This window comes from Cornus florida, unplaced genomic scaffold (assembly GCF_030987335.1).
Source record: "Cornus florida cultivar Cherokee Brave unplaced genomic scaffold, ASM3098733v1 CherokeeBrave_3.0.0_Hap2_Chr01, whole genome shotgun sequence".
Taxonomy (NCBI): domain Eukaryota; kingdom Viridiplantae; phylum Streptophyta; class Magnoliopsida; order Cornales; family Cornaceae; genus Cornus; species Cornus florida.
The window spans coordinates 83,297,795-83,310,297 of NW_026775571.1; the positions used below are offsets into that span (position 1 = coordinate 83,297,795).

The following is a 12,503-nucleotide window of genomic DNA, read 5'->3' on the forward strand; positions in this document are numbered from 1 at the left end:
TAATTACCAAAAAAATATAATAATTTAATCATATCCAAAGGTCATGCTTGGTGTAGATAATATTATAGGAGTATATATCTATATATAGTAAACTAATTTTGCTTTTCAGACCAAATTGTTTGTGCAAGCGCTCTCTGTCGACGACTAATTGAAGAAGCCGAAGCCCTAATAGCTGCTCAAGGTCTCATTGGCATAAAGAATTGTTCTCATGAAGACCTTTTACAGTATAAGGTTAGTTTTTATATTGTTGGATTTTTATTAAATTTTCGTCTCCTTTCTATTTCTATAGTTAATTTGTTTTATTATTTGTCTTGTTCACATTTGTGTGTGTGTGTGAGAGAGAGAGAGAGTGTGTTTATATGTATCTCCGTGATATAGCAAGACACCCTATAAAACCAAGAAGTTTAGAAAATTTTGAAATAAGAAATTTTAGAAAAATGAATAAAGCCAATTGAAGTACACAAAAGACAATGATATTATAATAATTAAGAAAAATCTATTAAATTTCAAGAAATTTTGCTAGACAAATTAATTGTCCGGTTAATTCAAGCAAAACACTTGAATCTTTGAATAAGCAGCTTAAAGAAAACTGAAAATCCAATAGTTACTGAATTATTAAGATCTTAATCATTAAGCAAAAATCATTTTTTAAATTTTGTACATAAAGTAAAACCAATATATATCTATACATATATTTTGTTTATATTTTTTTGTACACAAGTATAGTTTACGCATTATCGAGTTAACATATAAAGTAGACAAATACAACATCAAAAACATGTATGATAAAGAAACTTCTAAAAATTCCAGACTAAATGAAGTTTTGGCAAAAATATGGAGAAATTCATGCTCTAAATGAAGTAAAACCGAGAGGGGCAAGAGAGTTGTGGAGGCACAGAGGCTGAATGTGAAGAAGACAAAGGATGATGATAATGAGGAGAGCAAGACATTTGATGGGTAATGGAGAAGGGTGATGTTTGAATGTGCTAGGATGCTTTGAAAAGATCCGCCATGGTCTGTTTTATGTCAGACAGGGAGAGATGGGGAAAATCTATGGTTTGGAGGCTTCGACTTCTTGGTGTAAACAAGAGATGGATTTTTGTTAAAAAGATGATAAGAGTGTTCGTATTTGGGTGTAAATGGGACTTGGCGATGAGAGAAAACTGGTGTTTGGAGACGCATTTGAATTTGATTTGAGACTTGATGGCATAAATCCGAGGCATTGCAAGCAATTGTGATGGCTGCTTATGAGGACAATGGTGTTTGGTTTACTCCTCTTGCGGAAATGTGGTAACAAATGACAATAGGGTCTTCTTGGTGGAAAACGGTTCCCGTATACCTTTCCCTCCATCTGGGTTGGGTTTGTTTTTGAAGGTTGTGCAACCATGGATCTAATTCTTTAGGATTTTTGATTGAACACACCTAAAAAAGAGTCTCGTCTTTAAACGAGTAGGCTCATCAAGAAACAATGGGTTGACAATTAGTTAATAGGATTACTAATGCCAGCTTCCCTACAAAGTTCCAATGGAACAATATAAAAATTTGCTCAAATTGGGATGCTCAAAAGGTTACACTTAGACAATGGCATATCTAGAAACCATTTTTTTTAATGATACAAGCTCACTACAAAAATAATAAACTTCTTTGGAAACTTATTTTTTTTGCCTTTAGAAGGGTAAACATTTTTAGTAATACAGAAAATTTAAAATCTATATACTGTTATCTCTATAGTAGTTAAACGAATAACGAAGTAATTGAATTAGGATAATAAAATCCATAAAAAAAATAAAAAAAATAAAAAAATAAAATAAAAGAAAAAGAAAGAAAGAAACATATAATTATGCTTTTGATGAAAATAACTTTGATCAATGCATCATCCAAAATGAACAATCAGTTTACACAATAAAGACTCCCAACCGCTTACCAAGGAAGAAAGAGAACTCCAAACCCAAATCTGTTACAGTCCTTCGTAACCCAAATGCAATAAACTTAAGAAGTTCAACAATGAAATTATATGTAATCGTTATTAGCTAGATCTTCTACATCACTGAATGGTGCCACAACTTTTCATTTACCTGTTGTCCATGTTTTCTGAATTATTGGCGTCATCTCAGTTCTATGAAAGCACATCACACCCATCTTTGCCTCATCACCTGGCATGATTATTACGCAACTCATTAGTAGTCTGAATAAAAGATAGATCACATCATCTACAATGGAGAATACCTACCTTTTGCTTTTTTCTCACTACACCCTGTGGAATAAAAAAGGTTAATCAAACTAAGCACCGAGTTTGTGAAGAGGATAAGACTTACTTTGATATAAAAACAGCCATTGCTTGAATCCTTACCCTGTCAAATTTCATAAGCAATATTAAAACAGATATTAGATGTGTTTCAGATTGTAGTTTCCTTTAAAAAAATGTACATCATAATTCAATACATCTTATTTTGATGAAGCAAAAATGATGGAATTACAAGGTACCTAACTTGATAGTGGTTATGCTGACCTGATTACTGTGTATGTGCTCCCATCATAGAGTCGGACTATGAATCAAATAGGATTAGCCATGAGATTGAGATCTTCTGGCGCCCAATTCCTCGCGAGGTAATAACATTGGATGTTTGGGATATGGCAAACCAGATGACTCAATGTTCCACCATTCTTGAGTGGGGCCACAAATCTGTTGGGCATATCGTACAAGTGAAGCTCTTTGAGGCGAGTGAGGTGTTTAATACCCTCTGGAATCTGCTGCAGGTTACTGCACTGCCTTATAATCAGCTTTTGGAGGCGAGGTAAGGTATTCCCTTCCATTCTGACATTTGTCAATTGTTCCAATTGCTCAAGTTCCAAGATCTTAAGAGTCCGAAATTTTCTGGCAGTGAAATCTAACTGGTTTCCAGTATAGGCATCGAGCAGATGGAGCTCCAATAGATTAGGAAGATGTTGAAGGATATTAATGGGGTTATTGTAGTGTGTTAACTTGGACCACTTAAGACGTATCCTTACCAGGTCATGAAGTCTGGAAATCCAAATTGGTAACCTTTCTAATCGTCCTTTCAGATACAGGCGTCGAAGAAGTGGTGGAGGATTGGTGATTGCTTGTAGATCTACAACTTCATCCTTTCGTATTGATGTTACATTCAAGGATTGGAGTTTTCGCAGCTGTTCAATTGACTCGCACAATTTTGACCCATCTTCTCCTGGAAGATCAATGATCCCCAACTTTCTTAGTTGTGTCAGGTTTCGTAGTCCGTGAATCACTTTGTGATGCTTATCTGCCTTTATGAATGATAACTTCTGCAAGTTTGGTGACTTGATCTTTGCTGATACCTCGAATCCTTTAACACAATCAAAAGAGGTATAATGTTCTATGTCATAGCGATAAACAAGCAAATGCCGAAGTTTCTCAAGTTTGAGTACATTTTTGTGCAGCTTTGTAACTCTAGTTTGCTTAAGATCCAAGGTCTCTAGGTACCTAAGATTCCCTAGAGACTTGGGAACGCTTTTGATATTGGTATTTCTCAAACACAGATACTTCAAGAGCAGTAACTCCAAAATTTCCGAAGGAAATTCCTCCAATGGTGCACCTTCCAGATGCAGAACTCTCAATAATTTCACGCTTGAAGAGGATTCTGGAATGGAGCTGTAGGGTACACCGAACTTAAAAAGTGTGCGAACACAATTAAAGTTCCTATGCAACATGTTGAATCCACCGCTTTGGATAGATAATCGACGGTTCCTGTCACCTATGTTTCTCTGTGATTCTGAAAAAACATTGCAAAAATTCTCCTCTCTTGACTTTGAGAGAGTAATCTTATGCATGAGATTATGTACCCGACAAGTTTTTGGCCTCCCATCAAAATCCAATTCACTTTGTATCAGATTCCTGTCGGTGAGTTCTTTTAGATACTCCTCTCCAATGTCTTCAAGTTCTTTGCCTGTTTGTTCTCTTATAAAACCCTCTGCTATCCACAGCCGAATCAATACTGTGCACCTAACTGGATAATCATTCTCTGGAAAAATGCTCAAGTATAGAAAACAATACTTGAGATGGTACGGCAAGTCACTGTAACTTAGAGATAGTACTCTCATGGTATTTGAAAGGCGGCCATTTCTGCTCAACTCTGATCCAAGGCTTTCAAGCAATCTTTTCCATACAGATTCAGATTTCTCTTTATTTGACAGAATTTGACCTAGTTCAATGATTGCAAGTGGCAATCCTTCGCATTTTGTTAAGATTCTTTGGGACCAGTCCTCCAACCCTGAAGGACATATGCCCCTTCCTGGGAAAGCCTTCTTGCAAAAGAGTGTTTGAGCCTTTTCCATAGGAAGAGGCTGGATATTATAGACAGCAGTAGAGTCATCTCTACATGAACAAGCTATATCGCCTCTTCGCGTAGTGACAATTATTCTACTGTGATTACCTCCAGGTAATGCAAATTTAATGGTTTCCCAAACATCTTTAATCCACAAATCATCAAAAACTACAACATACCTTTTGTTTTGCAGATGCTCCCTTAGTTTGTTCGTTAGGTCAACCAGGTCAACCTCGACGTTGGAGAAACTCTGGGGAGTTTGCTCAACCATTGGATTGCAGAATTCATTGAACATCCTCCATAAGATCTCCCGTTTCTTTCTTGACTTTGAAGCAGTGATCCAAGCATGGCACTCAAATTCTTCATCCTTCACCCTCTCGTACACTTTCTTAACAAGAGTTGTTTTGCCCGATCCTCCCATCCCAACTACAAACATCACCTCGAGACTATGCCTCCCTCCTAGTGCCCAAGAAACCAGTTTCTTCCTAGGTTCTTCAATCCCCAAAATATCAGTGTCTTCAGCAAACAGAGAAGCCATTCTTGGATGAAGGTACGTGTCGTTTCCAGTAGTTTGACTTGAGGCTTGGGGGGAACGGATGTTATGATATCTCTCCCTTGTCTCTTTGATGCTGTTGAGTTTCGTGTTAATTTCATCAATTAGTTCACTGATGGAGTGGCGTGCTCTCCATTTGGTGAGGGGCTGCAGGCCGTGGCTAATATACTGTTGAGCCATGTGAAACGTAAAAATATCAAGAACATCTTCAATGTCATAAGCTCCATCTCGGACTTGTTGAAGCCAGACACTGACTAGGTGATTGTGCTCTCTTTTTGTATCAGCATCCTCCAGAAGTGCGCCAATGGTTTTGAGTTCACCTCTCAAGCTTTGGACCCCCATGTTAATTTTCGCTGGCAAGTTCCATTCTGCCTCTAGCCAAATTTCAAGTTTATTCATTAGAAAATAGACAGCATCCCCTGACATCTCTTGCACTCTGTATGTGTTCTTTTCTACCTCTGAACTCTTAGAGGATAAAATACTACCTCTCTATGGTTTTTTATGGATGGCAAAGCATTTGTATGCTTCTATATGTATTAGAAATGGGTTCATAATTAACAAAAAGCAGGTATCTTTTTAATTCTTTTTCTCACTAAGGGATCTCTTAACTGTAAAATGAATTTGATACCACTTGCTTTAAAATATTTAGCAACTTGACTAGTACAAGTAGTTCAGACAGACATTTCAAAGTTATTTATTTATTTGCAAAACTGTTGCCAGTGCACTTTCATTGACTGATTGTTCAGTTTGGTAAAAAGAAAATAAAAATTGAATACTTTATATACATACATAGAAGTACTTCAATTATAACATACATCATTTTCTTTACATTTTACTTTTACAGCCTATAATAGCTTTTTGACCCTTGTATGCTTCTCATATTTAGAAATTAGTGAAATAAGTGTCAAATCCAGGCAGTGGAATAATTTTTGGGTATTATTCAGTGGCCTAGTTGCTAGAGCGTCTAGCTCTTTGAAAAAGTGTGACCGTGTTCGAGTCCCCATTCCCCTAGTTTGTCAGGAAAAATAAATAAATAAATAAGTATCATTATTTCTTCTTAATAGTTTCTTAATCTAGGAATGTTTGTCACTATGATTTAACCTTTCATACCAGTTCAGCTATTTTGATAAAAAAAATAATAGTAATAATAAAATAAAAACTTAAACTGTCTCCATTTTTTTTTTCTTTTTCGGAAGGTAACTGTCTCCATTTTATTGACCCCATACATTTGAGACCTATATTTCTTGAGTTAGATTAGGTTCCACTGTGTACTAGGATCCAGAACATTAATGGAGGGTACCTATATTACAACTATGAAGTACCTTTCAGAATGTGACTACACATTATTTATAATGATTTATATTTCTCTACTTTCTTATGTTGGAAAGTAGTTAAGAAGTGAATGCAGCAACATTATTAGAGAGGAAACTATACAAGGACATCAATGGTGAAAGTGAATTACTAAAGTAGCAAGTATCCTATTGTCCGAGTAGTTGGGATGTTTCCCGTATGTATTGTCCGACTAGTTGGGATGTTTCTGGTATTTAGGAGTCGGTGTTTAAACCTTGCACCTTTTTCCTTCCCTCTAACAACTAACTCCTAACTTAAAAATAAAAAAACTTTTATGGGTTAGTAGAAAAACTTAATAAAGCTTTAGAAAACAAAAACACCATCCATTTGGGCATAATGAATTTTTTAAACATATAATTTATATTATTATCTTATTGACGGACTCTTAGCATGTTTTGTTTTATTTTTTTCAATATTTGATGTTTTGTCGTGTCCGGATCATGTCATACCGTATTGTAGTCCAAAATATTTGAAGAATTTCCGTGGAGAGGAACAAAATCCATTTTTTTTACCCTATCGAGAGGAACAAAATCACTAAGTGAGAATGTGGAACTTTTGAGTGAATATGTGGGTTCTCTCTCTCCTGATTGTCTACTAAAGCGAAAGATTTCTTCAATTTATCAATTTAAGAGTATATTCTATAATCCCTAATTCCCTATAGCTTATCAACCTGAAGAGTAGAATTCTCTAATTTACTATCCAGTAAATTCAATAAACCCAACTAATAAATATCAACAATTTTATGCATCAATTTTTATTTTATGTATTTATGGGAAAAGAACTCTCACAATGATCTTTGTTTATTGTCTATAATTAGAGATGTCCAAAACAAGGGTTTTTGTTTGGTTGTTTTGTACTATTCTAAATTGTGTAGCTTCAAATGAGAACTTTTAAGTTGAACAATATAATTATCATTAATAAATAATATGTTTTCAAAGCATTAGAAAGCCAAAGACTTTTCTTTTGTAGTCAACGACCTAACAAAGAAGGATCTCAGAAGTTGGTGCATAATAAAGAAGCCAGGTGGGGCTTTCTAAATCTTGGAAAATACTACACCTGTGTCCCAATCTAAATCTCGTTTACGAGTAGTAATTTTAAAAGAGATATATAAGGATGTATTGTTTGTCTGAAAAATTATTAATTTATCTTTTTAAATTTTAAATATTTAAATTTAAAAATTTAAACTCAAAGGATATTTATGAAAAGATGTAAAATATATTATTTTTTTTTAAAAAATGAACTATTATTTTAAGACAGATTAAAAAAAACATAACACTTATTTTAACCTAAAACTTTGATGTGTGTATATATATATATATATATATATATATATATATTAAATTCTGCAATTACCATTAACCATTTACTTTTAATTTTTTAAACCATCAGAAAGACTTCTTTTTGGGTCAACAAAAGAATGGTGTCGCAGAGGATCCACCACAAAGACTTATCTTCTTAGGTCAAGAAAGAAAGGTTCTCTTGTAAGTAGGTGTGAATAATATTAAAGAAAATATGAAATTAAATAATTTCTTTAACATACTAGTACTAGGTATGTCAAGGGATGTCCCAATCTTTCAACTAATTAATGGACCAAAATGATACTTGGTTCGAATTTGGTTCACGTCGGTGCTCACATGAGACATATAGTCATTAATATTAAGGGTTAATTTTACTGACACCCCCTTAAGTTTGGCTAAATATCACTCTGAAACAACCTTCGAAAATTACTACCACTTAGGTTCAATTTTACTTTTCCGTCACTAACACCTTTAAAAACACGCGAAAAGACAAATCTACTCTTATTTTTAAAATTTATTTTAAACTAAAATATCAACAAATTTAAAAAGACAAAATTGCTCCCAACAGTTTCTCTGATATATATATATATATATATATATATATATATATACACATACATACAAATAGGCTCGGTGGCCTTGCACCAGCAACAACAACGACGGCAACGACGACGGTGACGGAACTACTTCAAAGATGATGAAGACCAGCAACGATTCCGACTAGGTTATATTTGAAACAATCATTCCCACAAACAAAAACCGAAATCGACATCGACACTGTCAAAATCGCAGTCGACGAAGCCACCACCACCCCCTACACTGACGTTGCTACCACTACCATCCCAACCCCGACAGACAGCCAAAATTTCCCTCTCTCTCAACCACAAACAACCATCTGCCACTACCAAACCTAGGGGTTGTGATCGAACGACATCTCTTCTCGACCGCCACCTCAGACCTCTGGTATCAGATCCTCGACGGTGACGGCATCACCCTCTTCTCTCTTCGCGACGTCATTCCTTGCTGTTTGATCTCTGATCCACAACCTCTCCTTTATCTATATATACATACGCATAGTCACACACACACACACACATACACACACATATATATATATGGATTCACATGAAGAAGGAGAGGAGGTCAGGCCCAGATTTGGGACATCGCCGGTTAAAGGAATCTCTTGTCACGTTATGCTCGCATTCCAAGGCCACGAGCGGAGTGGAATTTCAGACGGCCCATGTAATGTTTGTAATTTATTTACATATGAATATATGTGTGGTGGAAAAGAAATTTAGAAAAGTAAAAAATGTAGGGTGACTCACCATTAGTGCACTTAAGGCAATGAGACCACATTTTTAGTCTAATTTTTCTCTCCCGAGCTAGCTCTCTCTTTCACCTATTTCTTTGCATTTTTCTTTTCTTTTCTCAATCAAACTTCAAATTTGAATTAATCTCTAACCACTTGGAATTTTTGGGTGCCGTTTGCGGCAAATCGGAGAGCACGGCGAGATCTACACGTTGATATAAGCAATTTCTCATTTGGTGCACTCTAGAGATTTCTAATTTTGGACTCATTTGGGGGTTTTTGCATCTAAATAAGGTAGGGGTGCTCTAATTCATGTTTTCTTTGATCTTTTGTAAGTTTTTCCCTTTAATTTGATTCTAAGCATGGTTGATTTTAGCAATTTTGCCTATGTTGTTGTGGTTGTATATAATTAAGGTGATGAATGTATTATATGTGTTATTTGAACCAATAATTATGATTATATACTTGGTGGTAAAGATAAATGCTTAGTATTGATATTTTAGATGCCCCATGATTTTTAATTGTTAAGAAAAGTGATGTTGAAATTGTGAAAATAAATGTTAGGATTTCCCTTAATAATGTGATCATAATGTAGATGGAATGTATGTAATTTATTGTAAATTTTTCTTGAGAAATTGCCATGATACTAGATATATGATGTGTATCTCTATGTGTGTTATGTGTAAATAATATATCTGTATATGATTTGTTAATTGGATATGGAAAGTATGCTTTTGTGATTATGTCCTTCTTTAATATGTGTAATTGTAGAAATTTTGTTGACTTAAAGCATATTATAAATTCATGAGAAAATTCTTCTTTAGTATGAAATGTTGTTAAGGTTTGACGATGTGAAGATTATGGTAAATTATGAAGCATGACGCATTCATGCATCCATTGGGAAAGAAAAATGGGAAAAGTATTCTTTTTAAAACTAATGAAATTGTTTTGGGGAAACGTTTTTTAAAGTGTTTGTGAAAACTGGACGCCTAGGAGGCGCCTAGAGGTCAATGATATTAGTGTGGTCTAGAAGGGAGTATGGTTGAGCTAACTAGACCGGATGTAACGCCTTAGAGGTGCCTTGTGGTTGTGAATAGTTAGTCAACCCTCCATTCGTGACGCCTTGGAGGTGCTTTGGGTCGGATTACACTAACGGTTTGATAGTTGAAACAGTATTATTTTGAAAATGGGAAGCAACATTGCATGGCATGGCATTGCATTGGCATACATTGTATATTTGGTGGTCAGACGATTTGCGTATGTATTTGTTGATTATTATCGTTACTTTGTTTGTTTTTCCCGAGATATGATCCCATTCTCTCGTATCCTATTCATTGTATAGATTTACGGGGTCGTAAGAGGTGTGTCTTAGACGCTTCCTACTGAGTTTTATGCTCACCCCATCATTTCAACATTTTTCAGGTCACGGGAAGGAAGTGGTGGACGACGTTCCTCCATAGGTTTGAATGGGTTAGTGGACTATTTTATTATCTTTTATATTTGTGATTTCATTTCTTTTGTATATGTTTTAGGATGACACGTACATTATGTATCGGCCTTAGAACTTAACATAGTGCCATTAGATGACCTCGGGTTCGAGTAAGAACCCGGTTAGCGATTCGAACCCTCGGGTTTGGGTCGTTACAAATTTGGTATTAGAGCAATGGTTCGAAAACCAGTAGGACGACGGGTAGAGGCCTACCTAGGGTTGTGTGGAAGGTGGATTGCATTGTTTATGTGCTTATGTGTTAAAGTGTTTATTACCTGAGAAGCATGTTTACTTGCTTAATTGTTTATATGTTTACAATTTTGAAGGCATGCCTATTTACTAAGTGCTTACGTGTTTAAATTGCCGTTATATGTAAATGAAATGTGAAAGTATTTCAAAGCATGTTACACATGATAAAGTGGAAATTATGTGATACATGACGGTGGCAAGCAGTAGGCACGGTTAATATAATTTTCTTTTATGCTAATGTGACAAGTAATGAGCCTAATATATGCAAGCATGTTTCGTATCGTATTGTGAGTTTCATTCATTTTGTATACGTATATATCTATATTCATATACGTTTATGCGGTTGAGCATTGGGTTGGTTGCTAGTACGGTAGAGTACTTGTCACGGCATTGAGGGTTATGTAAGTTTTGACCTAAGTAGGAGAGGAGCTCGGTTGCTTTAGGATTGTTGGGTACTGATTCTTATCGAACAATAGGTGTTGACTTCTAGCTCGTGAATTAAGCTATTCAATGTGTAGTTATCCTGATTTTCTTGTTACATTTTGTGCAGTGCTTAGGGCAAGACTTTAGAACGGGTTCATATTTCATGGCATGGTGTCTTTGTTGTGTGTGAGTTTCATGTATCGGTGGATGGGTTCTTGTGACCGTGGAGGTCAGGTGCACGAGTGAAGGTTTCGAGGGAGAAATGTATGACCTTAGGAGGTTAGTGTTTGTGACTTGGGTCACAGTTTGGTGCGGAGGTTCTTTTCGAACCGGTCGTGGTAGGTGTGATAGAAGTTATTTGAGTCATGAATGCAGTCTATGGGTTATAGATGTCTATTGCGGGTGTTCTGGTGCGGTTTAAGAAAGTGTGTTAGTTACAGTTGGTTGAGAGGTGATTTTCCATTTTGAAAATTACAGGAGTGCATCGCGGGTAATTGGCTCCGGTGAGTTGATTGCATGGCTCAGTTGATGTAACGACCCAAAACGGGGGTCCGGAACCTTAACCAAACCCGAGGACACACTAGGGGCAAATTGGTCATTTTATAGTGTGAGAGGATAATAAGACCTTTAACTAGTCAAATGAACTTTAAAACAATTATTTTAGACATTCCATGATGATTGATGAGGTTCTACGGTCACTAGGTATGTTTTCCCAAAAAGCACCCTTACCTGGTTTAAGGGAAATCCGACACTACTCCACTAAAATGACCATAACTCTCTACATGAGTGGAATTTGTGGATGGGATTGGTCTCATTGGAAAGCTAACTTAAAATCCTTGAAAATGGGCTCAAGAATGACCCTATTGGGTTCCGAACGAAGAAGTTATAACCATCCAAAGTTTAGCGATCAAAGCTGATAAACTGTGGAAGCAAAAAGATGCACTGGAGGCCGGGAACCGGTTCCCAATTTTGCTACCGGTTCCCCATGGACAGAATGTTCAAAATGTGGTCCAAGAACCCCTTGAACCGGTTCCCAAATGTGCTACCGGTTCCCCAAGTCCAGAAACTAAAAAAAATGCCTTGGAAGTCTGAAATCATGAATTTGTGCACTTAGGCACTCCTATGGTCCATTGGTGACCTTAATCCAAATTCAAAATCTGTCCCAACACAATGAAGAATAACGCTCTACATGCCATGATCACTCACATTAATAAGTTGATGGAATGTATCAACATTTTTCCATGCAATAAGAATTTAATACAAGGTCTTTACACTTTTATTCCAAATTTACATCAAATAGGTCATAGGCTCATAGTTAAATTTACAAGGCCATGTAAAAATACTTTCAATATACATCAAAATGTTGATTTACAAAAGTGATGGCACAAGTATACAAAAAAATTGCTAAAACACACTTCAAGTTCTTTTCTCATGCTTGTGGAAGGTCGGCATCCACTACTTCTTTTCCGGGTCCTGAAAAATGTTAAATAATGGGGTGGGCAATTTGCTCAGT

General features: G+C 35.9%; 1 protein-coding gene across 2 annotated transcripts; it reads right to left on the minus strand.

Moving 5' to 3' along the window:
- Positions 1–1,823: 1,823 nt before the first annotated feature.
- LOC132303465 (disease resistance protein RPM1-like) lies at positions 1,824–5,509 on the minus strand. 2 transcript variants are annotated; one of them, XM_059800740.1, is made up of 3 exons: positions 2,490–5,509; positions 2,316–2,351; positions 1,824–2,153 (listed from the first exon to the last, which is right to left on the minus strand). In XM_059800740.1, exon 1 carries the CDS (start codon positions 5,296–5,298, stop codon positions 2,554–2,556), a length of 2,745 nt encoding a protein of 914 aa, XP_059656723.1. In that variant the 5' UTR covers positions 5,299–5,509; the 3' UTR covers positions 1,824–2,153; positions 2,316–2,351; positions 2,490–2,553. The 2 variants fall into 2 exon arrangements, with proteins under 2 accessions (XP_059656723.1, XP_059656714.1); XM_059800731.1 differs by having other exon boundaries at positions 2,510–5,507.
- Between the last annotated feature and the right edge of the window lie 6,994 nt (positions 5,510–12,503).